The 23,469-nt window shown below is 36.2% G+C and overlaps 1 protein-coding gene across 2 annotated transcripts in view; it reads left to right on the forward strand.

Moving 5' to 3' along the window:
* eif5b (eukaryotic translation initiation factor 5B) overlaps positions 1–23,028 on the forward strand; it is a 32,879-nt gene extending 9,851 nt beyond the window's left edge. The window contains exons 4-25 of one of the 2 annotated variants that reach the window (XM_087237604.1): positions 1,158–1,788; positions 3,411–3,628; positions 5,189–5,339; positions 5,425–5,517; positions 5,602–5,688; positions 7,407–7,472; positions 7,551–7,855; positions 10,131–10,238; positions 10,324–10,434; positions 10,540–10,607; positions 12,553–12,694; positions 12,774–12,905; positions 13,376–13,454; positions 13,961–14,064; positions 14,208–14,369; positions 16,819–16,950; positions 17,045–17,176; positions 19,299–19,375; positions 19,465–19,629; positions 21,180–21,318; positions 21,466–21,627; positions 22,081–23,028. In XM_087237604.1, the coding sequence (XP_087093730.1) occupies positions 1,158–1,788; positions 3,411–3,628; positions 5,189–5,339; positions 5,425–5,517; positions 5,602–5,688; positions 7,407–7,472; positions 7,551–7,855; positions 10,131–10,238; positions 10,324–10,434; positions 10,540–10,607; positions 12,553–12,694; positions 12,774–12,905; positions 13,376–13,454; positions 13,961–14,064; positions 14,208–14,369; positions 16,819–16,950; positions 17,045–17,176; positions 19,299–19,375; positions 19,465–19,629; positions 21,180–21,318; positions 21,466–21,627; positions 22,081–22,188 (3,372 nt within the window). In that variant the 3' untranslated portion in view covers positions 22,189–23,028. Of the gene's footprint in view, positions 1–1,157; positions 1,789–3,410; positions 3,629–5,188; positions 5,340–5,424; positions 5,518–5,601; positions 5,689–7,399; positions 7,473–7,550; positions 7,856–10,130; positions 10,239–10,323; positions 10,435–10,539; positions 10,608–12,552; positions 12,695–12,773; positions 12,906–13,375; positions 13,455–13,960; positions 14,065–14,207; positions 14,370–16,818; positions 16,951–17,044; positions 17,177–19,298; positions 19,376–19,464; positions 19,630–21,179; positions 21,319–21,465; positions 21,628–22,080 lie in introns of both variants that reach the window. The other variant, XM_087237605.1, reaches the window with a different exon arrangement.
* The last annotated feature ends 441 nt before the right edge of the window (positions 23,029–23,469 follow it).

Here is a 23,469-nt window from a genome sequence, read left to right on the forward strand (position 1 = left end):
GTGAGGACACTGACCTGGACAGAATGTTTTGCATACATTTAATTTATCGCTTTGAAAACTAACGCTGAAAAAAAAGTGTATGTTTATAACTACAGTTTGCTTGTTTTTACATATTCTTTAAGGATTGTGGCTGAGACATAACTAAATTAGAATTTTAATAGTTTAGGTAAATATGTTTTCCACTGGCCATGAGGAAAAAACCCTTGGCGTTTTGCCCTGTATAATGCTACGTTCACACCAGACGCGGAACGCACGGATAAATTGCGCTGTTTGCGCGTAAATAGCAGTGTGAACATTTGAGTTTACTCGCTTCATTTGCGCGTCAATCCCCGCTTCATTCGCACGTCAAATTCACTTCAGAACAGAAGCGGATTTGTCTGAAGGGCAGGGCTTCTGCCTGCCTGGTGACTCTAGCTTCAAAGCTTCTAGCCATGTTTAGGGCTGTGTCTTGAGTCCACTAGATCATTTCAGAGGTGCATGCAGCTCTGTTAGTTCATCAGCTCCTCCAGAAACTTAACCTGTATGATGAAGGCTTTCAGCGGTGCTTCTGACTGAGCCCAGCGCAGTTTGATGAACTTTTTGTCTGTGTCGGCTGGAAGATTTTCCCCGGGACTCCAACAACAGGTGTACGTCACAATCACGCCCCCACAATAGCAAGTTTTTGATTGGTTAATGCTGACTTTCGAACTCAAGCAATTCACGTGAAACGCGCAAAACGCTCAATACACTCAATTTGCAATGCGCCATTCGCACAATTCGTGTCATTCGCGGCGCACCATTCGCGCATATCGCGCCGCAGGATGTCTATTCGCGCGTTTGCATTGGCTTAACATGTAAATCACTCGCGCTTGACGCGGGTTCCGCATCTGGTGTGAACGCAGCATTAATCTTAAATTTAATTTATCCCTGGTCTGAAAAAGGTCTTAAAAGATTGACTTGGTAAAGCCTGCATGAACTCTAACCCAGGATTTAGGTTTATATTTGTTCTGCCAAGATAGCAGTACACTTTGCAAAATACTGTTTTATTATTTAGTTATCAAAAAAAAACTAATAAATTGTTGTCATTGTCCCAATCCCTTAGCTTCAGTGCACACTTTCGTTTTTTCACCTCACTGTTGTAATGTTACAATATCAATTCCTCCACATGTTTCTCATAGAAATCAGATCCAGTAGAAGACGCCGAACCTCAGCCGGCTCTGACAAAAGCAGACAAGAAGAAAGCCAAGAAGGGTAAGAAGGCGAATCTTGAAGATGAGGAAGGTGATGAAGATCAGGGTCAGAACGACATGGAGAACGAGCACAGGACAAAAGACACCAAAAAGGTGGAGGCTCCCGCTCCTGCTGCTCCTGCTTCAGACTCAGAAGACGAGGGCTCGCTTTCACGCAGGAAACCCAAGGCTAAAAAGAAAGGAGGCCAGAAAGCCGCATCTGACTCGGGAGACAGTGAAGATAACAGTGCGACGAAGGGCGGAGCAGGAGATGACGATGAATCCGATGATGATTCTCAAGCCGCACGCAAAAAGAAGAAAGGGAAGGCCAAAGCCAAGCCTGAAAGCGAGGAAGACGAAGGAGATGACTCAACCTTCAAAATGAAGACGGCTGCACAGAAGAAAGCAGAGAAGAAAGAGCGAGAGAAGAAGAAGAAAGAGGAGGAGAGAGCCAAGCTGAAGGCCAAGAAAGAGAAGGAGGAAGAGGCTTTGAAATCTGCTGCTACACCTTCAACAGAGAGCAAGAAGCTGGAGGAAGCTGCTTCACTAGACCTGGATGGAGCCGATGTTCAGGGAGAAGGTGAGTTTTTCTGTAACACACTGTTCTGTCATTGGTGTTTACGTGGATCATCTTTAATAGTAATTATTGTATGGAGCAGTAATGCATATAAAGTAACAGTGATATAATGTAGAATGTTACAGAAGGCACTTTGAGGTTTCAAATGTTTATAAACCTCAAACAACAAAAAGAAGCTTTATCAAAAGTCCTGCCAAAATAAAAGTTTATGATTTTAGTTAGGCCTGGGTGATACTCGAGTGTGAAGTTATAGAGTGTGACATTGATTTGTTTGAATGAAAATCAGTTTTTCCCCAAAACATGATATTCCCCTCTGAGTATTTCCCCTGTATTTTCCAAAGAAGCACATAAACAGCATGGCAAATGATACTTTAAAATCTTATGCTCTGGAATGAAATATAACATGAACGCACAAACACACCCGCCAAAGATTGACATAATTCAGGGCTCAGGATGTTTTCGATCTAATGTTGGAATTCAATAATATTCCGTATAAATTACGTGACCCAGCTGCAAGAAAAAAAAGCTGTTGATTATTAGGTATCATAAATATCAATACTCGCTCAGTCTACAAGTGAAGCTGAATGTCAGAAATAAAATGTAACCCACTAGCCTAGCGTGAGTCATTTTTGCTTATACTAATTATACAGGTTAATAACTATTATATTCACTTTTAAGGTCAATTCAACCTTTTTAGTGGGTAAAAACTATTTAAATCATAAATTTATTTTTTATTTATATTTTTTTATATATTTTGACTTTTTTTTGTGAAAAAAAATCTGGGATTTTTTAAAAATGCCATGTCACCCAAGCCTAGTTTCAAACAAACCAAAAAAAAACAACAACAATCGTAAATGACTGTTTTCTGTTTTTACAATTAGTTTTCAAATCTATCGTGAATTTTGCTGTTGTTTTAAATTCATAATAATACCGATATGTTATTTTATGATTAAACTTTATATACCATGTAATACTATTATGAAGATATAAATTAATGTCATTAAATGCTTTTTAGTCCAATAGTTTTTTGGTTATATTTATGTACAGATTTGTTCCCCTTTATTAATTTTTTTTAATTTAATAAAACTATTTTATTGTATATGTTTCTTCATAAATAAAACAATTAAGTGAGTCCTAATGCCCCAGCATAGTGAAGGGGAAACTGTACTGTCAGTAAGCGCTGTTTTTCGGATGCGATGTTAAACTGAGGTCCTGACTCTCTGTGGTCATTAAAAATGTCTTCTCGTAAAGAGTAGGGTTGTAACCTCTGTGTCCGTAGACCCTTACCCATCATGGCCTCCCAATCACCCCCATCCACATAATTGCACTGTATAAATACACCCTTGTTACAGTAAAATGTAAAGTCCCCTTTCACTTCAAATAAGCAACTAAAACCATGACAGCTAAGCAATCCTAGCTAACAAAATGTATATTTTTCCTTAACTTTTTGGAAGCCTAAAAGAAAAATGAAAAGTTATTCAAAGTCATTTTAATTGTAAATATTCAGTACATCACCTATTCTTAAGCTTAGGTCTGTGTCGGTAAGGTCTGAGCCAGAGATGTCAAACCTACTTGATCTCTTTATTCTCCAAATTAATTGTTCTTTTCTCTCTGCTTTCGTGCAGAGGAGGCTGAGGGGGACAAAAAGAAAAAGGATAAGAAGAAGAAAAAAGGAGAGAAGGAAGATAAAGAGAAAGACAAGAAAAAGGGTCCCAACAAAGCGACAGTGAGAGCCATGCAGGAGGCCCTGGCCAAAATGAAGGAGGAGGAAGAGCGAGCCAAAAGAGAAGAAGAGGAGAGACTGAAACGGCTGGAGGAGCTGGAGGCCCAGAGACTGGAGCAGGTCAGTTCCTTAAAGACACTCACTCTCACGGTTCATGAAAATTCTGGAATATGGAGACTTTGAAAGATCTGTTTCACATAGAGTTGCAACATATTAGAATTTTTTTTCTGTGATTATATATTTTGATATTAATAAAATTTTAGCAAGATGATTTAAATAAATATTTAGGAACTTAAAACAATTACAAGCATAAGTCAATACAGTAGAACAAAGATACAAACTAAATAAATAGTACTTTATGGTTTTCTTGAGAGTCTGTCAGTATTGAAGTACAGAAATGAATGAATCAGATATATTATAACACTGTAGGGAGCAACAAATTGAATCCAAACCTTTCATCGAATTTGTCCTAAAACTATTCAACAACAATTTTGCTAGACGTTTTATTGATCCTCTTCAAATGTTGACTGCTGTAGTCTTGATTATATAAATAATTTAAAAAATTAATCTTTGTTAAAGCTGCAAATTTGATAAATTCTAGTGCCCAAATTGTTTAAATTTGCCTAAAATCATACACAGTCACATTTTACAAAATATCTTTCACTTCAGGGTTAAAGGGTCAGGGTTAAACTGTTTTCTGAACAGTGTTTTCTGGTTAATTATAAACCCATCTCAACATTTCAGATCTTGCGATGGGACTATTGCAGATTTACAAATTTCAGTATCGATGCTGAAACTATATATTGTGCAGCCCTAGTTCCAGATGTTGAAAGTCATGGAGTTTTTGTGTTTTGTCGAAGTCATGGTTGTATATCTGTGTTTTTTGATTCTTGCATTCAATTTTAGTTTTAATTTATACATTTTTCAAGGTGGTTTTAGAAAGAAAAACGAAATTTAAAGTTAGTATAACTACTGAGCTTTCAAACATGGGAGAGGGAGCACACAAACAATAAGCACCTAGCTGAAACCAATTTTTTATTGTTATTATTTTAAAATATTATATTAATATATATTATATTAGTAGTAGTTGTTGTCTTCATCATAGTAGTAGTAGTCTAGTAGTTTCCTGTCAAGGACAATAATGTTTACTACTACTAGTAGTAATAGTAGTAGTGGTCCTCGTAGTAGTAGTCCTGTCGAGGACAATAAAGTTTCCTACCACTAGTAGTATTATTCGTCGTCATAATATTAGTCGCAGTAGTAGTCATTGTTGTAGTAGTAGTAATAGTCATAGTAGTAATCGTAGAAGTAGTAGTAGTCGTCATCATATATCTGTTATGGTTGTATACCTGACTTGTTGCTTTAAATTTTTGTTTAAATTTATACATTTTTCAGGGTGTTTTAGAAAGAAAATCTCAATTTAAAGTTTGTAAGAGTAGCTCAGTAGAGCTTTCAAACATGCGAGAGTGAGCACAAACAGTAAGCACCTAGCTAAAACCAATTTTATATTGTTATTATTTTAAATTATATCAATGTACAAGCACAAAGAGGCCTGTTTACATTAGATGTCATGAAATACAGTGAAAGTCATGGAATTTGACATTTGGTTTAAAGTGAAACCCTGCTCAATTGGTGTTACAAATAATTATGGTTCGTTATGGCTGAAATCCTCATCCACAGGAGCGTCTAGAGGCTGAGAGGAAGGAGAAGAAGAAACAAAAGGATAAGGAGAGGAAAGAAAGGCTGAAAAAAGAGGGAAAGCTTCTCACTAAGGCCCAAAAAGAGGCTCGAGCCAGAGCAGAAGCCACACTGCGGGCGCTGCAGGCTCAGGGTGAGAACAGGACTCATTAAAATTATAAATAGTTATTTTAAAAAAATCTTTTTTTTTTTTGATGGTATTGTTTGCTATCTCTCAGGTGTTGAAGTGCCATCCAAAGACGCGATGCCAAAGAAGAAGCCCGTTTACTCTGATAAGAGAAAAAAGAAGCCAACTGCACAAACTCCTGAAGGTTAATTCATGATTTGTTTAGAATTTTTCTAACTTTCTGCATATTTACTTGCAGCCGAACTAACAATTCCTTTGCTAACATTAGAAACGTCTGAAGTGACGTCCCCCACATCAGTGACACCACAGCCAATCATGATGGAGATGGAAGTAGACAAACCTGAAGCTCAACCAGGTAATCACTGCAACATTTCTTTTTTTTTTCAAATTATTTTTCCAACTTTTCTATTTTCTTTTTTAAATAATTTTATTGGTTAACTTGTATCCCAGTCAATAAATAATGTGTCTTATCAAAAGTCTTATAAAAGTTATAAATAAATTAAAAATAAGTAAATTTGCAATTTTCAGTACTGCAAAACATAACATTATTGCATAATATCTAAATTTATTACAAAGTCTTCTAATTGGTGTCATTGTTATCAGTTGTAGTGGTTTGTAGTAGTTGTAGGCATAGTAGTAGTCATCATAGTAGTAGTAGTTGTAGAAGTAGTAGTTGTCATCGTCATAGTAGTAGTAGTTGTTGTAATAGTCGTAGTAGTAATCGTTGTTGTAGTAGTAGTCATCAAAGTAGTAGTTATAGTAGTCGCCGTCGTTGTTGTAGTAGTTGTAGTAATTGTTGTAGTAGTAGTTGTCGTCGTTGTAGTAGTTATAGTCTTGTCGTTGGAGTAATTGTTGTTGTAGTTGTAGTCGTCATTGTTGTAGTAATAGTAGTAGTAGTTGTAGTAGTCGTCGTTGTGGTAGTTGTCAGTGTCATATTAGTAGTAGTTGTAGTAGTCATAATGGTGAATATAGTAGTAGTTGTTGTAGTAGTGGTAGTAGTCATCAAAGTAGTAGTTGTCGTCGTTTTAGTAGTAGTAGTAGTCGTTGTAGTAGTTATAGTATTGATGTAGGAGTAGTCGTTGTTGTAGTAGTAGTCGTTGTTGTTGTAGTAGTAGTCGTCGTCATATCAGTAGTAGTAGTTATAGAAGTCATTGTCGTAGTTGTCGTCCTAGTAGTCGTCAGAGTAGTAGTTGCTGTAGTAGTAATCGTTGTCATAGTAGTATTAGTAGTCATCATAGGAGTAGTAATTGTAATAGTAGTTATTGTAAAAGAAGTAGTAGTAGTAGTCGTCGTCGTGGAAGTCATCTTTGTAGTAGTAGTTGTATTAGTAGTTGTCGTTGTAGTAGTTATAGTATTGTCGTAAGAGTAGTAGTTGACGTAGTAGTAGTTGTCATCATCGTTGTTGTAGTAATAGTAGTTGTAGTAGTAGTCGTCGTCATATCAGTAGTAGTAGTTATAGAAGTCATTGTCGTAGTTGTCGTCCTAGTAGTCGTCAGAGTAGTAGTTGCTGTAGTAGCAATCGTTGTCATAGTAGTATTAGTAGTCATCATAGGAGTAGTAATTGTAATAGTAGTTATTGTAAAAGAAGTAGTAGTAGTAGTCGTCGTCGTGGAAGTCATCTTCGTAGTAGTAGTTGTATTAGTAGTTGTCGTTGTAGTAGTTATAGTATTGTCGTAAGAGTAGTAGTTGACGTAGTAGTAGTTGTCATCATCGTTGTTGTAGTAATAGTAGTTGTAGTAGTAGTCGTCGTCATATCAGTAGTAGTAGTTATACTAGTCATTGTGGTAGTTGTCGTCGTAGTAGTAGTGATTGTCGTCAGGGTAGTAGCTGCTGTAGTAGTATTAGTAGTCATCATAAGAGTAGTAGTTGTAATAGTAGTAGTGGTCATGGTCATGGAAGTCATCTTCGTAGTAGTTGTTGTCGTCTTCGTAGTAGCAGTGTGCTGTTCTTTCACACATTCAGTCACATTACTGGTGCAGCAGGCGTCTCGAGTTTCTGTTTTATTTAAGCAATTTCCATTGACGTAATGAACAGGATGGCTAACTCTACTTTGTAATGTTTTCATTGTAACAGTGAAGGAGCCAAAGGCAGAGGCTGCTCTGGACGACTGGGAGGCCATGGCCAGTGATGAGGAGAAAGGTGGATATAAAGCACTTTCTTTCAAAATCATGAAGTTGTATATTCGGAGTTATGATCAGTTTATTTTCATGTTCACAGAGATGAAAAAGGTTCACATCGAGGTGAAAGAAACCACTACGGCTGTACAAAAACCCACCGAAGAAAATGGGAGTGAGGAAGAGGAGGATGAGGATGAAGAGGATGACGAAGACGATGAGGAGGACGAAGAGGAAGATGGAGAAGAAGAGAGCGAGGATGAGGAGGACAACAAAGAGAGCAGCAACAAAACCACTGCAAACAAAGCAAGAAAAGAGGCGAGCTCCGAGTCTAGCAGTGAGAGCGATTCAGACGACGACCGAACCAAAGAGGAAAGACTTTACGACAAGGCCAAGAAGCGTATAGAGGTACAAACACACAGGCTTTCACATTATACAAAAATTCACAGAGTTGTTATTATTAGAGCTGCGAGTCTGTGGAGAAACTGACAATCATAAGTTTTGGGTTAGAATAGGGATCATGATTCTCACACAATAGAATGCACAGCTAGTGCTTTTCCTCAATACGGATAACCTTTCGGTTGGAGATTAGTGTGATTATTTTCTATTTCATACAGTTCCTTGTACAGTATTGATGTTGTAATGTAATTAAAATGTATTATATTAAATAGATTTAAGGGATTTATTTAGTTGTTTAAGTGTAAAACAAGATTAAAAGCCTTTTAAACGCAAGCACCATCAGGAGTTGCAGGGGAGCAAAGAAACTCCAAAATTTCATATTGTAAAGTCATGGCGTGGAGCAATGAAATTTAATGTAGTGTTTCTTGTACATTCTGAGACCCATTTTATATCAAATGTCAATCAGGCAGTGAAGATCACAGATTTTTAAGAAAACATATCTTAAACATGGCGAATTTGAACTAGGTTACTGAAAATGAAAAGTTCTAAATTGACAACTTAACAACATTATTAAAAATAAATAATAAAAATTGTTTACTAGAATTTGTGAGTTTTTGTTAATATAAAAAAATTGTTAATATCAATTTGAATGAATGATTCAATAGTTCACTTATAAAGACTTTGAATTTTTGAATCTCTTGAAGAAATCATTCAGTGACAAATACATTTTTAATGATTGGTTGTCAAAAATAAACAAATATAATGAAAGATGCCCATAAAAAATGTTTTATTCCACAAGAAAAGTGTAAATTGGTTCAATGATTCATTGCTTCAGGAATTTAGCTTGTTCAATGTTTTGTTGGATCATAGTAGGATGTTTTGTGTATATTTTCCAATAATATTCAGCTACAGATCCGCAGACCCACACACGTTTCAGGCACGCACAATCCAGCACTCACAATCTAGGCAAACCATATATGGTTACGATGGATGTTAATGTTATTCTTCTCGGACATCGTCTTCATTAGATTTTTATGTATATTGTTAATAAATATTGTACACAATAAACAATACTGTATGCTATTTCAGAAATACGGCGATTGAGACGTGCAAATGGGGAACATACAATATAATAGACTGAACAGTTTTCTATCAGTCATCATAGATGATCAGTAATTATTTATCAGACAGATTCAACATAGCAGATACTCGTTTGATGGCTTTATTTGCTTAATTTTCTAATACATTTTTTATTAATGATTTCCCACATTAAATACTCTAGTAATTTATTGTAAGCTATATGTTGTTTTTAAACCATAAAGTACTGGTAATTTGTGGTAAATATAGTCGCAATAAATATAGTAATACAAACAAATTAGCTGTTAATAATTAAAATAGTATGTATATAAAAATGTATGTGTATATATATGTGTTTGTATTTTACTACAAACTTAGCTAAGTATGACAACATTAAGATCCTGAATTAGTTCATTACACTTAATCCTACAATTAGACGGTCTGACGGTCTTATGTTTTCTGTGTATGTGCATACGTGAATAAAGTCATAAGTGTTTAAGCAATTTTTTTATTCACATAATTGAGTTCCAAAATTGCACAGATGTTAAAATGATTGTTACGATTTAATTATAAAATAATGACTGAAATGGGAAACCCTAAACTGTTCAGTTTAATCAATGGTAATCGTAGCAAGGGCTGTCTTGATCGTCATGCTTGTGAAATTCAGTAGGTGGCGATAATGCTGCTATTGTAGAAGACAATAGTGTGTGCTAGATCGTGTGTTCCTGAAACGTGTTTGGGTCCACGGGTCTACAGCTGGATAGATCTTGTGTTTTCACAGCAAAACACAATTGAGGAAAATAATTGTAGAAAGTTGTCACAAAGTCAGTCGTTTTGGGTTATTTAGGCTGCAAAAAAATAACCCTGCAAAATCCTGGAGAGAAGTTTAACTAGTTAAGACACTAATGGTTGGTTGTCAACACTTTTTTTTGGTGTGACAATGTAATTTAAAGTGTCAAATGTCAAACTCTGATTTTGATCTCTACCATAGACATCAGTTATTCCCAGTATTGAATGTATGTAACACAGGAAAAATAATACTTGTTGAAAAAGCTTAATATTGAAGCCATCGGGTCCATTTGAATCTATAGTTTATCATAATCAAATGTTTATTTGGGAAAAGTGAATAGTAATCATTTACCTTAGTATTGCATTGATTTATGAATCAAGATTTGTTTTTAATGATCATAAAATGAACTGTGTGCAGAAACGCAGGCAGGAAAACCTGAAGAACATCATTTTGGATAAGCTCCGAGCTCCCGTGGTTTGTGTGCTGGGTCATGTGGACACAGGAAAGACCAAGATCCTGGATAAGGTGCGTTTCAAAGTGCCCGACATGGACTTGAGCTCATTTGTGCTTTGTGTTTAATATTCTTTTGTGCTCGCTTTCTGTCTATCAGCTGAGACACACACATGTTCAGGATGGAGAGGCTGGAGGAATCACTCAGCAGATCGGAGCCACCAACGTGCCCCTGGATACCATAGTGGAACAAACCAAGATGGTGAAAAATGTGAGTATTTATTTATTTATTTTTATATCCAATAATTTATGTTCATTTATTCCATTTACTCATGTGATTATTTATGATTATTAAGTCATGCTTTTGTGGTATTAGTTTGACAGGGATAATGTGAAGATTCCTGGAATGCTCATTATTGACACACCTGGACACGAGTCCTTCAGGTACAAACTATACTTTTTAAAAACTTTAATAATTTTTTTTTTCTTTCTTATCTTCTTATCTTGTATCATAGTTTCTACAACCATGATGTTATTAAATGTTTTGATAATCAACATATTAAAATGATCTTTAAAGGACTGTTGCACTAAACTGTTATATTTTATTATAGAATATAACATGTTGTTAAAATAAAATGTAATTTAGAGCATTTGTTTGCATAAAATAACCAAAAGGTGGCATCATTTCAGAAGTTACGGAATTTTTAGACCTTCCAAAACCAATGTTTTAATTTTAGAAGAGTTAAGAAATCAATATTCGGTAGACAAACCCTTATCAAGAGTCGTAAATAAAAATAATCAAGATAAAAATGACTAATGTCTAAATAACTGTATTTTTGTTCGAATGTGATTAGACCTACAGTATATAGAATAAAGCAAATAACATTTTACTTGAAACTGTAGAAAATAAATCCAGCAAATAACGGGAAAGGGAGTACTTTCAAGTGGTCTCTTAATTTGTAGAATTTGTTTGTAGCTGAATGTTGAGAACAATATTTGTCTTTGCCCAGTACGTGCTTCTACAACCAACAATTTATCAACAACGTTAATAACAAATGGCAAGGAGAATGGGATCTACATACAAAAAACAAACTTCATGAAATTTGCTCTAATGTTAGAAAAACCTTTGTAGACCTTTTTTATTTATTTATTTATTTATTTATTTGTTTTTACCAGATTGATCAGATTGTTTTTTCCTGTTGTTGAATCACTCCAGGATGACACACAAATGTTTAATTCTTGCAGAAGATCCTCCCTTATGGTCTTTAACTATGAAGCAAGGTCAATTTGTTGGTGTTGATTTTGATTCTGTGAGGAATTTATTTTATTTAGTGCATTCTTAGTATTACTTTTGTAAGTATTAATATTACTTTTCTACTTAACGAGTAAAATTAAGTAATAATATGAGTTACTTAAAAATGCAAGTTACTTTTTTGTTTACTTAATAAGCTTTTAAAAGGTAAATTGCTGAATATAAATTGAGATGAGAGAATCTGTTCTTTATTTTGAACACATTGAAGAAAAAGAATTGCACTTGAAAATGGTTTGTGCTTCACTTATAAGACAAAAAGCAAAAAAGCAGCAAACACATCGCTTTAAAGTTTATTAATCTGTATATACGGCATGTGGATCTCTGGGCTCAGGAAGTTTTTAGAATATAACATTATCCCACATTATTAGTTAATTTTTTTACGGTAAATAAAGAAAAAATAAAACTGCAAATGACTCCAAAGTAAAGTAACTCATTACTTGCCATAAAAGTAGCGCAACTAGTTACTTTTTAGAAGAGTAACTCAAAATTTTAATGCATTGCTTTCCAAAGTAACTTTCCCCAAGACTGAATATAAGTAACAAGGTCACCAGATACAATCTTATTTACATCTATAAATATTTCTGTTTGAACGGATCCGGCCATAAAAAGCTTTGTTAAGGGTGACCAATTAGAGATCGAAGAGCTCTTGAGGGGAGAATCTAGATACATATAAATAAAAGCACCACAATAAAATTGAAGCATTACATTTCTTCTCAACCACTTTCCCCCGTATTCAATTTTATTGATTTGTTGTCAGTGCACTCTTTTAAAGAGTTTAATAACCCAAATACAGTTTTAAGAGTTTTTAGTAAAAAATTAATTGTAAAACTTTAATATAATCTGTCTCTATTTTTTATTGCATGTTTATTATGGAAATGTTCTTGCCATGATAATAGCCTTGGTTGCTGACATGGCATTAAATAAAAAAAAAATCATCATCATCATGTCCCCATTGTACAATTTGACGCTGACATGGTTAAAACACAAACAAACTTGTATTTGTCTGACTAAATTATGCTTCTTTTAACTGAATGTTTTTCTGTAGCAACAATATATTTCCATCTCTCTCTGCTTCAGTAATCTGAGAAACAGAGGCAGCTCTCTATGTGATATTGCCATCCTGGTGGTGGACATCATGCACGGTTTAGAGCCACAGACGCTGGAGTCCATCAACCTACTGAAAGAGAAAAAATGCCCCTTCATAGTAGCGCTTAACAAGGTATTGGACACTGACTACTGATGGTGGTACTCGTGATAACAGCAGCAAGTGTTTGAATACTAATGTGTCTCTCTGTCAGATTGACCGTCTGTACGATTGGAAGAAGAGTCCAGACACAGATGTGGTGACAACGCTAAAGAAACAGAAGAAAAACACCAAGGATGAGTTTGATGAGAGGGCGAAATCTGTCATTGTGGAGTTCGCTCAGCAGGTCTGTTTTTTTATTTATTTAATTTTTTTATGCTAGGTTTCTCATTTTTTTAGACACGCACTATAATAAGCTTACACCAATCCAAGGTAGGGCTGCACGATATTGGAAAAATAGTGATATCAGATATTTCTGCAATTAAATATTGAGATATTTATAGTTTCACAAGATGGTTTGAATTGCTTTATTTGACTGTTTTCTAGGGAGTCTTAACATGCAGTTTTTTGGTATAGAAATTTAATAATCACAATGCGAAAAAATGCCTTTCTTGCTTTGCTTTGTCTCCCTTCTGGTCCAAACATCTGCATTTTTAGATCATGTAAAAAATATCAGGGGTTTTGTTTCACCTACAAAAGAAAAAGGTCAAAACTATTTAAAAAGTTTTCTTTACAGCATAATGACCTTTTTTAAAGTGGGCTGAAAATGTTGTTACCTGTTTGTGGTTAATGCCTTGTGTGTTGATTAATCCTCAGGGTCTAAACGCTGCTCTCTTCTATGAAAACAAAGACCCTCGCACATTCGTATCCCTGGTTCCGACATCGGCTCACTCAGGTAATGGGAAAAATTCTACGTTCAGATGTAAAGCCACTAATAAAAAGCTCTATTCTAAAGAAATGGCAAGCAGAATGGCATCAGTACTTTTGGAAAAAGGTCATTTTTTTAATCCAATCCTTAGTAGGAAGAAATTTGAAATATACTTTAAACTCAAGACGTGATGAGGTTATTTACACAAGATTTTATACTGGACACATGAGACTCATGGACATTTACTCAAAGGAGAAGTTGATCTAAAATGTCAATATTTACAATCGCAACCAAACTGTTAAACTCTTGGAATGCCCTATTTTTTGTTATCTGGAGAAGCTTTAAAGGAAATGTTTTTAACTAAGAGTCCTTTAAAAATGCTATTTATTCCCGTTTATGTGTTTTTTTTTATATTATATACTTTATAAAAAGTGATATTTATAAACTGTCTAAATTTGATCAGTTTGTTTGCCCTGACATAGCCAGAATAGCTGATATGGTTATAAACTCAAAACTTTCCATCTCTCTGTCAGGTGATGGGATGGGAAACCTCATTGCACTCTTGGTTGAGCTCACTCAAACCATGCTGGCCCGCCGGCTGGCTCACTGTGATGAACTTAGGGCACAGGTCATGGAGGTATGAGGTTATAGGGCAAGCTCAGATCGTAATAGTCTCAGTATGGCTTGATCAATTCAATCACAATAGTTTGAACCTAATATGTGTTTTTTTATAGTTCTAGCTGTAATATAACCTTCTCTGTCCATTTCCTGTATCCTCAGGTTAAAGCTCTGCCTGGCATGGGGACAACGATAGACGTGATCCTGATCAATGGTCATCTACGGGAGGGAGACACTATTATTGTCCCTGGAGTAGACGGACCAATCGTCACACAGATTCGAGGGTTGCTCCTCCCACCCCCACTGAAAGAGCTCAGAGTGAAGGTCTCATGAACAGTTTATTTATTTTGAATATGTTTGGTTATGCTCATATTTGTTACTCAATAGGCTTTGTTTTTTTAACAGTGCTTTGATGAAATGGTAGCAGTCAAAGAGTATTTTCTTTTTATAATTTTAATTTACATGCTGAAAAGCTACCAAACTGATCCAACATTGATATAAATGAAAGCAGCTGGATAAGGGGTCACTAATGTAGAGCAAAAGGTCATCTGCATATAATGTTCTGTACCCCCTCTTTTCATTCCTTTATACAATTTTCTTTGTTTTTAAATCTATCAAATGAGAGGTTCCAAAAAGTAGTGAGGACAGCGGACATCTCTGGTCTCTCGTGTTAGTGAAAAAAGTCATATTAAGAATATTTGGTTCGAATAGATGCTGAAGGGTTTGATATAATAATTTGACCCAAGAGATAAAAAAAGGACAAGCCTTAAGACCGCAAACAAATGGGGCCATTCAATGGAATCGAATGCCTGCTCCGCTTCCAGGGAGATAATTACCTCTGGGTGTGGAGAAGGATGTGAAGAATACATTATTTTAGCACGTCTACAAATAAAAATAAGATCTGCAATTTTTTTTTTTTTTTTTTTTTTTTTTTTTTTTTTTTTTTTTTTTTTTTTAAATAAATCTAGTTTGATCACTGAGGTTATTGATGGAAGGGCATATTCTTGACGTGAGTACTTACTGATCATTGAATAATTGTCCAAAGGAAACATGTAAACGGCTGTATATTGTTCACAATGCACAGCAGTTTTTCTCTGGGTTAATTTAATGTATTTTATTTGCAAAATAGAGCTGAAACTGATTGTATTAAAAAGTAGATATATTAATTTGTTTTGCCTATAAAATTGATATAATTTTGCTGATATTCGAGTACAAACACTTTAGCTTATTATGGTTTTGTTTAACTATCACATTATACATAGGGGTTGTGCGATGTCGACCAATTTGGCATTGTACGATGTCTAATGTGAAATCGTCATAGGTGGCGGTGAATTATTTATTTGTGAATAATTAATAATTCATAATGAATTAATTACTTGTAGCCTACCATTTCAACTACCTGACCCGCATGGTCTTTGTTTTACCCATTACCAAATCATAAATAAATAAAGTGAAGTTGCACACAAATTACCACCTGTCAATTTGTGCACAACAGGAACCAACCAACAGTATCTTATTATCTACAGTATCTATTGACCTTATTCTAAAATGCGGAAGTGCCCCTGTTTTCGCGATTGTCTTAGAACTTCCGTTTCAGTGGCCTATGGGAGAAATGACAAGGAATAATAAACGGCACAAAACGGTCAAACTACTTGCTCTACAAACAAATGTTTGCATGACTATACAGACCAAGTAGAATAATATAACAAGGAAATATCAGTTTGCAACATCAAACACCGAAACGAGCAGTTTTTAATGTCTAAAAATGAATGGAAGTGAATAAGACAGGAAGTCTCGTGCCAAAAAGATTCAAATGGCAGCGCCCGCTCGTTTGCGGAGAATAAGGTCAATAGGTTTTCGCTAAAATTACTAAGTACAAGCGTGAAAAGGAAATATTTAAGCAGTGTACTGATGCTGACACATCACCTGATAGATTTACAAGGCCGAAGAGTCATTAAATAGAAATAAGACTAATAGTGAGACGCAATAAAGCAGTACATCCTTGATAAACTGTCCGACATGCGCTGCTCTCTGGGGTTTTGGGCTCAAAGCGCCCGCTGACTGGCAGAGCTCAGATGTGTGCATATGTTTTGTGTGTGTGTGTGTGTGGTCACGTGATGTGCATTTTCAGCTGTATAGTGTGGAAGGAGGGCTGTTCAGAAATGCTAGATGAAACGCCAGTTTGGACGTGGATCATTTTCAGTCTAAAATGCCAATTTAAAACTTAGACGTATTAGTGTAAACAGGGCCAAAGTGTGTGTTTTTTAAGACTGGGTTGCTGCTGCTAAGGAGGCAGGGCAGAGGATAGCGATGCTGGCTCAGCATCGTGATGTCTATCTGCAGTGGGTGATGGCATTGTCTATCAACTCAACTTATTATGCATATTAAAAACAAGACCTTAATTTTTGACTGTGGATTTTTTTTTAACAATAAACACTGTTAATTTTGAACTTGCTTCTGATAATGCAAATTTAATTAAATCGATTTCAAGAATCAAGAGCAGCAAGTGTGTCCTGTTTCACCTTGTAAACGTAAATGGACAAAAATATAATTTTTCAATTTACACAAGATACATTGTCTGTGTTTACTATGTTTACTGCAGAAGACATTAAAATCAGCTAATCATACTGCAAATAATTTTTATTTTTTTTTCTGATGGTATCAGGTTTTTATGCTAGTCATTCATGCAGCAGTTTTTATTTAGAAACTGAAATCGAATGATCACGTGACCACCAATTTTATACATTTTACTTTTTCCTCTTTCTTGCTACAGAATCAGTATGAGAAGCATAAAGAAGTGTGCACTGCTCAGGGAGTGAAGATCCTGGGAAAAGATCTGGAGAAGACTCTGGCAGGTCTGCCTCTCCTCGTCGCTCATAAAGAGGATGAAGTCCCAGTGCTGAGGGTACACCTATTTCTTTTCGTACTCTTTCACTAATCAAGTCAAGCGTCAACAGTGATACTAACCCATCCTTCATCCTGATGTTGAATGATTGCAGGATGAGTTGGTCCGGGAGCTGAAGCAGACTCTGAATGCCATAAAGCTGGAGGAGAAGGGTGTGTACGTGCAGGCCTCCACACTCGGCTCTCTGGAGGCTCTACTGGAGTTCCTGCGTACATCCAAAGTGCCTGTAAGCTTCCAGAAACCACACACACAGTTTCAGAAAACACACAAACCAGCTATAAAGTGTTGAAGTTTGGACATTTAGAATTTGAATATTTAGACATGCATAAATACATAGGCTTTCACTTAGCGCCAATAGCCTTGTGTTTAGTTTGATCTCTCTAGGTCTCACTTTGTTTTCTAATCCATAATCTCCACTTTCCTGTCCCGTTAAAGATAAATAAATGCGCTTTCCATTATTATATGGTTTGTTTGGATGAAACAATATTTGGTAGAGATACAACTTTTAAAGAAATCTGGAACCTAAGGGTTTTAAAAAATCAAAACATTTGAGAAAATCAATTAAAATTGTCTAAATTACATGCTTAGCCGTGCACAATACTAAAAACAAAATGAGTTTTGATCCTTACTTAAAGGGGACCTGTTATGCAAAAATCACTTTTATAAGGGGTTAAACACAGTTGTGTGGCAACAGTATATGAATAAATATAGCCCCGATTTAGACCCCCTAGTTTTTCATGATTTTTAAATTTTTTTTATTTTTTTGCGAAAAATGTTACAAATCATAAATAGTAAGCTTCTTTATTTTGGTGTCTTGTCAAGACAAGATCATGGACATGTCTCCCATGTAGGGATGTAACGGTATTGTAAATACCGTCATACCGCAATAGCAATTTTTTTCGATATTACCGTAGTCGCATGACTCGGTAAAACTTTAGGTCTTCTGAGAAAATTTGCTCAGGCGAATGAAGCGAACGGGAGGTAGCGGAAACTACAATTCCCATCAGCCTAGGCAAGGCCATCATCCTTTGCGGTCTGTTGTCGCTACAGATCCAGTAATGCGGAAATGGAGTGTGCTGCTAATTGCATGAATGAAAAAGAGCTGGAAATGATCAAACCTAAAGCGGGTTTTAAATCGGATGTGTGGAAGCATTTCGGTTTTCGGGGGGTTGAGCGCGCATACTCAAGAGCAGTGTTGTCGCGCGCCTACTAAAGGGCGGGACGGAGGGTGTGTCGCGTCGCGGGGGCACTTTTGATCATTTTGGAGGGCACTTTCTATCCAAGACTAAAAAGGGCATGTGCACTGCACAGGTTGAGCCCTATGTGTGCATGTGCCTGCAAGTTGGGGAATACGACTAATAACAGTCATGGGGACTGCAGAAATACAGCACACTGTTCAGATTGATGCAGACATTGACTTGTACCGCAAAGAGATCTCTATCTCACTCATGGGTTGTCCTCTCAAGTGGGGGAAAGACAATGCACAACGTTACCCACTGCTGTCAACCTGGGCCAAGTCATATCTCTGTCCAAGAATCCTCAGTCCCAAATGAGAGGGTTTTTTTCTGTTGCAGGGGACATTGTAAATACCCAGAGATACCAGCTTTTACCAGATTATAGTTATATGATAATTTTCCTTAAAACCCATCTCTATCTAAATGAGTGAGTGAGTGATTAAATTTTGATTGTGATGAATTTTCAACAATACTAAATTGAAACTTTATTTTTTTACATGGTTTGATAATTTTTTGTTATTAAAATTGAAAAATTGAAGTTCCTGCTTCAGAGCTTATAGATAGAGGGCTAATTTGTATGTCATTGACACTTTTGGCACTTTTTTTGGGTATTTTCATTAGTTTTGTTTTTCCTGTAAATGATTCAATAAATACCGTACCGTGCCATTCATACCGAGGTATTACCATACCGTGAAATTCTGATACCGTTACATCCCTATTCTCATGTCACACTGTAAGATCTCAGCGGTCATAAAGTCAGACTGAACGACAATGAAGATGCACCAAACACGGGAGTTTGACGTCATCCATTTGTGACACTTTCACCATCCCATGTTCTGAAATGATTCATCACAGCAAACGTAAACAATCTGTAGCAGCAATTTTGCACTCAGCACAAAATTTAGATGTAGATGATGTTTAGCACTTTTTGTGTACAAGTGTAAATGTGGTCTGAAACATTTTAATATTGTTCTCAAATATTAACTGAAATGCAAATATATTGTAATCAACATTCCTCTCATTTTCCCAAGTTTTTTTTTACTGCATTGAGCTTGTTGCAGTGTAATGAGTGTCTCTGTGTTCCCATTTATTTTCTCTCTCTCTGTCCTTCAGTATGCCGGCATCAACATTGGTCCTGTCCACAAGAAAGATGTCATGAAAGCGTCCACGATGTTGGAGCATGATCCTCAGTATGTGTTCTGATTGATGATGCAGTTAATCTGCTCCTGTGACCTTTTCTTAATTTAATCACTGTCTTTTTCCCTTTTTCTTCCTGTAGGTATGCTGTGATCCTGGCGTTCGATGTGAAAATAGAGCGGGACTCTCAGGAGATGGCGGACAGTCTCGGTGTTCGCATCTTCAGCGCTGAGATCATCTACCATCTGTTTGACGCCTTCACTAAATACAGAGAAGACTACAAAAAACAGAAACAGGACGAGTTTAAGTATGTCCCTTTTCTTCTTTTACAGTTTATTTTCACAAGTTCAGTCATTTACTCTTCCTTCCATTTATCCATACATTCTGTTATTTGAGCTCTCTGTCCATGCATCCATCCTATCATTTTATCTTTGTCCATCCATCCTATCATTTTATTTGTCTATGCATCCATCCATCCATCCATCCATCCATTCTATTATTTTATCTGTCTATGTATCCATCCATCCTATCATTTTATCTTTGTCCATCCATCCTATCATTTTATTTGTCTATCCATCCATCCTTCCTATTATTTTCTGTCCATGTATCCATCCATCCTATCATTTTGTTCATCCATCCATTCATTTATCTGTCCATCCATTCTATAATTTTATTTTTGTTCATCCATCCATTCATCCTATCATTTTTTTCAGCTGTTCTATCATTTTGTCTGTCCATCCATTTGTCTATCTGTCCATCTATTCTATTATTTTATCCATCTGTTCATGCATTCATTTATCCATCCTATCATTTTCTGTTCATCCATCCTTTCATCTATCTGTTCATCCTATCATTTTATATCAGTCTCTCCATCCATGCTATCATTTTGTCTTTGTTTATCCATCCATCCATCCATCCATCCATCTATCCTATCATTTTATGTCTGTCTGTCTGTCCATCCATCCATCCTATCATTTTATCTTTGTTCATCCATCCACCCTTCCATCCTATCATTTTATTTGAATCCATCCATTCTATCATTTTATCCACCTGTCTTGTCCCTCCATCCATCCTATCATTTTTTTTCTGCCCATTCTTTCATCCTCTCTTTTTATCTTCCTCCATAAGTCCATCCTATCATTTTATCTGTCCATCCATCCGTCCTATCATTTTATCCATCTGTCCATACATTCATGACAGAACATTTTTTCTGTCTGTTCATGCATCCATCTGTCCATCCATCCTATCATTTTATCTGTCCGTCCGTCCATCCATCCTATCATTTTGTCTGTCTCCATCAGTCCATCCTTTCATTGTATCCGTCTGTCCATCCATCCATTCTATTATTTTATCCATCTGTCAGTCCATCCATCCTATCATTTTATCCATCTGTCGGTCTATTCATCCTGTCATTTTATCTGCCCGCCCATTCGATTGTTCGTTCATTTGTCCGTTGTTTTTATATGTCCATTGTACATTATTAAAAAAAACAATCCATTAAAGAATCATGTAGAAAATGTATGATTTCCATAACTTTTTCAAGCAAAAACATTTTTATCAGTAACAATTATATAAACAAACTATCTTAAAGTGTAAAATCCATTAAATAAATGAATGTTTAATAGTTTTCAATGAAGACGGATGCTGTAAAAAGTCTGTCAGTGAAAGTGTACAAAAATATTAAAACATGATACTTTAATAATGTCTTTGACACCTGTTTTTGTTATCTGTTGGTCCGTGTGTAACTTTTTTTTTTATGGATGCACAAGGCTTAAAGCCTGTGTAGTTAAAATAGTTTTAGATAATTTCTCCTGCTCGTCTACAGTCGGTATACCTCCAAGTTTCTCTGTTTTTCAGGCACATAGCTGTGTTCCCCTGTAAGCTGCGTATTTTGCCACAGTTCATCTTCAACTCCAGAGATCCCATCGTCATGGGCGTCACTGTGGAGGCAGGAGTATTAAGGACGGGTACACCGCTCTGTGTGCCCAGCAAAGGGGTGAGATGTTTACACACTTTTACACGTAACTGGATCCATAATGGTAAAAGCAGGAGAAATGCTGCCCTCTCCTGACAGCTTTTAGCAGTTTATTTCAAAGCCTATCAGTTTGTAATCGTTTGCGTTAATTCTGTGTTTCTGTGTCAGTTTGTAGACATCGGCATTGTGACTAGCATTGAAGTGAATCACAAATCTGTGGACACGGCTAAGAAGGGACAGGAGATCTGTGTGAAAATAGAGCCAATTCCAGGAGAAGCACCCAAGATGTTCGGACGACACTTTGAGGCTGTTGATATTATCGTTAGCAAGGTATGCTTTCTTTGTATTGAAATATACCCATTACAGCTTACATGGTGTCAGGAATATCACATTTGTTTTTAAAACCAATGTGAAAACAAATGTTATCTTGTGTATTTATTGAAATTACGGTATGTTGCAGTAAATCACCGTGAAAGCCGGGCTCTAAAGTTACTTTAATGCTAAACATTTTACTTAAAAAATAATTAAATAAAAGCTTGTATTTATTTATATTTGTGTAAAAGTTCCAGAATAGGGTTACACTAAACCCAAACGAGTGCTGAACTTAAATTAAAGTGAAAAGCTAAACATATATAGTACCATGTTTTACCATAAAGGAACATAAATTAATAGCATATTTAATAAATGATAACAAAAAGCACCACCAAAATCTTCCTCCAGTCAATGACGCATCTGTATATTCACCCTGCCGACTGTTCTTGATCTGCTTGAAATGTGTTTCAGATCACTCGTCAGTCCATCGATGCTCTGAAGAACTGGTTTAGAGACGAGATGCAGAAATCCGACTGGCAGTTAATCATGGAGCTGAAGAAAACCTTCGAAATCATCTGAACACACCAGTGACTGTGACTGATCTCAGATCTGAAACGCCCCCCTGTGCGCACACACACAACCGCTATACGTCGCACACTCCTGAAGATCACGGAGACATCAGTGTTGCTCATACATTACAGGACATTTGTACTCAGACACAGCCTTGCACAGTCCCATGAGGAGGACTAGTTAATTGTGTGTGTGCGTGCATGGGTGAAAACTCACACCACTACCTTTTCCCTCTCTTTTTGGGCTGCAGGGAGTGTTGGAGACAAAAAAAAAAAAAAGTTGAAAAAAAAAGGAAAAAATGTTTTTCTGTGAGAAACTGAAACTATTACCACTGTTTTAAACAGTGACACATGTTAGAGAATTGTTAGACAACCTTTACAATTATTCCAAACGTGCCTGTTCTCTTTGATCAATCCAATTCTTTCTCTCTTTCTTTCTTTCTTTCTTTCTTTCTTCTCAAAAGTTGACTGTACGGCTGGATAAAACTTGAGCTGCTGATTTAAAGTCTGACTATAGATTCAAATCAATGAGTGTGAAGACACGGCTGAACCGGCATTTTAGATATGGAGAAACGTTTCCTTGACAGTATTTTCATTTGCCCTGCTTTTTCTTAACCTTTTTGGAGTGCAGTTCTTAAATGGTGTCTTTTAAAACAAACGGTCGTCCTCCTGGCTAGAGACGGATGGACTGACACTCTTCCTCTTTCGGGTTTGCTTTGTGCCCACTAACACCCAGAGCGTGCGGATGAACTTGGACGAAAGGCCCTTCCCTTGCTCATTTTGAATCTAAGAAAATGTCAAAGAAATTGATATGTGGAAATCAACAATAAAGAGATGGCCTATTTATAGACACGCTGACTCTGACTTTTTAAAGTTTGGTTTCAGGTATCTGTTTATTCTTCTGTGTAACTATCTGTCTATCATCTGTTTGTCTGTCAATCTGTCGGTTTGTCCATCCTTTTATTCATTGATCTTTCCATCTATCTGTCTGTCTAATCTATCTGTCTATCTATCCATCCATCTGTCTGTATCCTATGTATCCCATCCATCCATCCATCCATCCATCCATCCATCCATCCATCCATCCATCCATCCATCCATCCATCTAGTTCAATTATTCTATCTATCCATCTATCCATCCATCCGTCTGTATCCGATGTATCCCAGCTATCTATCCATCCATCCATCCTTGTATCCCATCCATCCATCTATCCATCTATCTATCCATCCGTCTGTCTGTCTATCTGTCTGTATCCTATGTATCCCATCCATCCATCCGTCTGTATCCTAT

Source organism: Danio rerio, chromosome 1 (assembly GCF_052040795.2).
Source record: "Danio rerio strain M-AB ecotype USA chromosome 1, GRCz13ab, whole genome shotgun sequence".
NCBI lineage: Eukaryota > Metazoa > Chordata > Actinopteri > Cypriniformes > Danionidae > Danio > Danio rerio.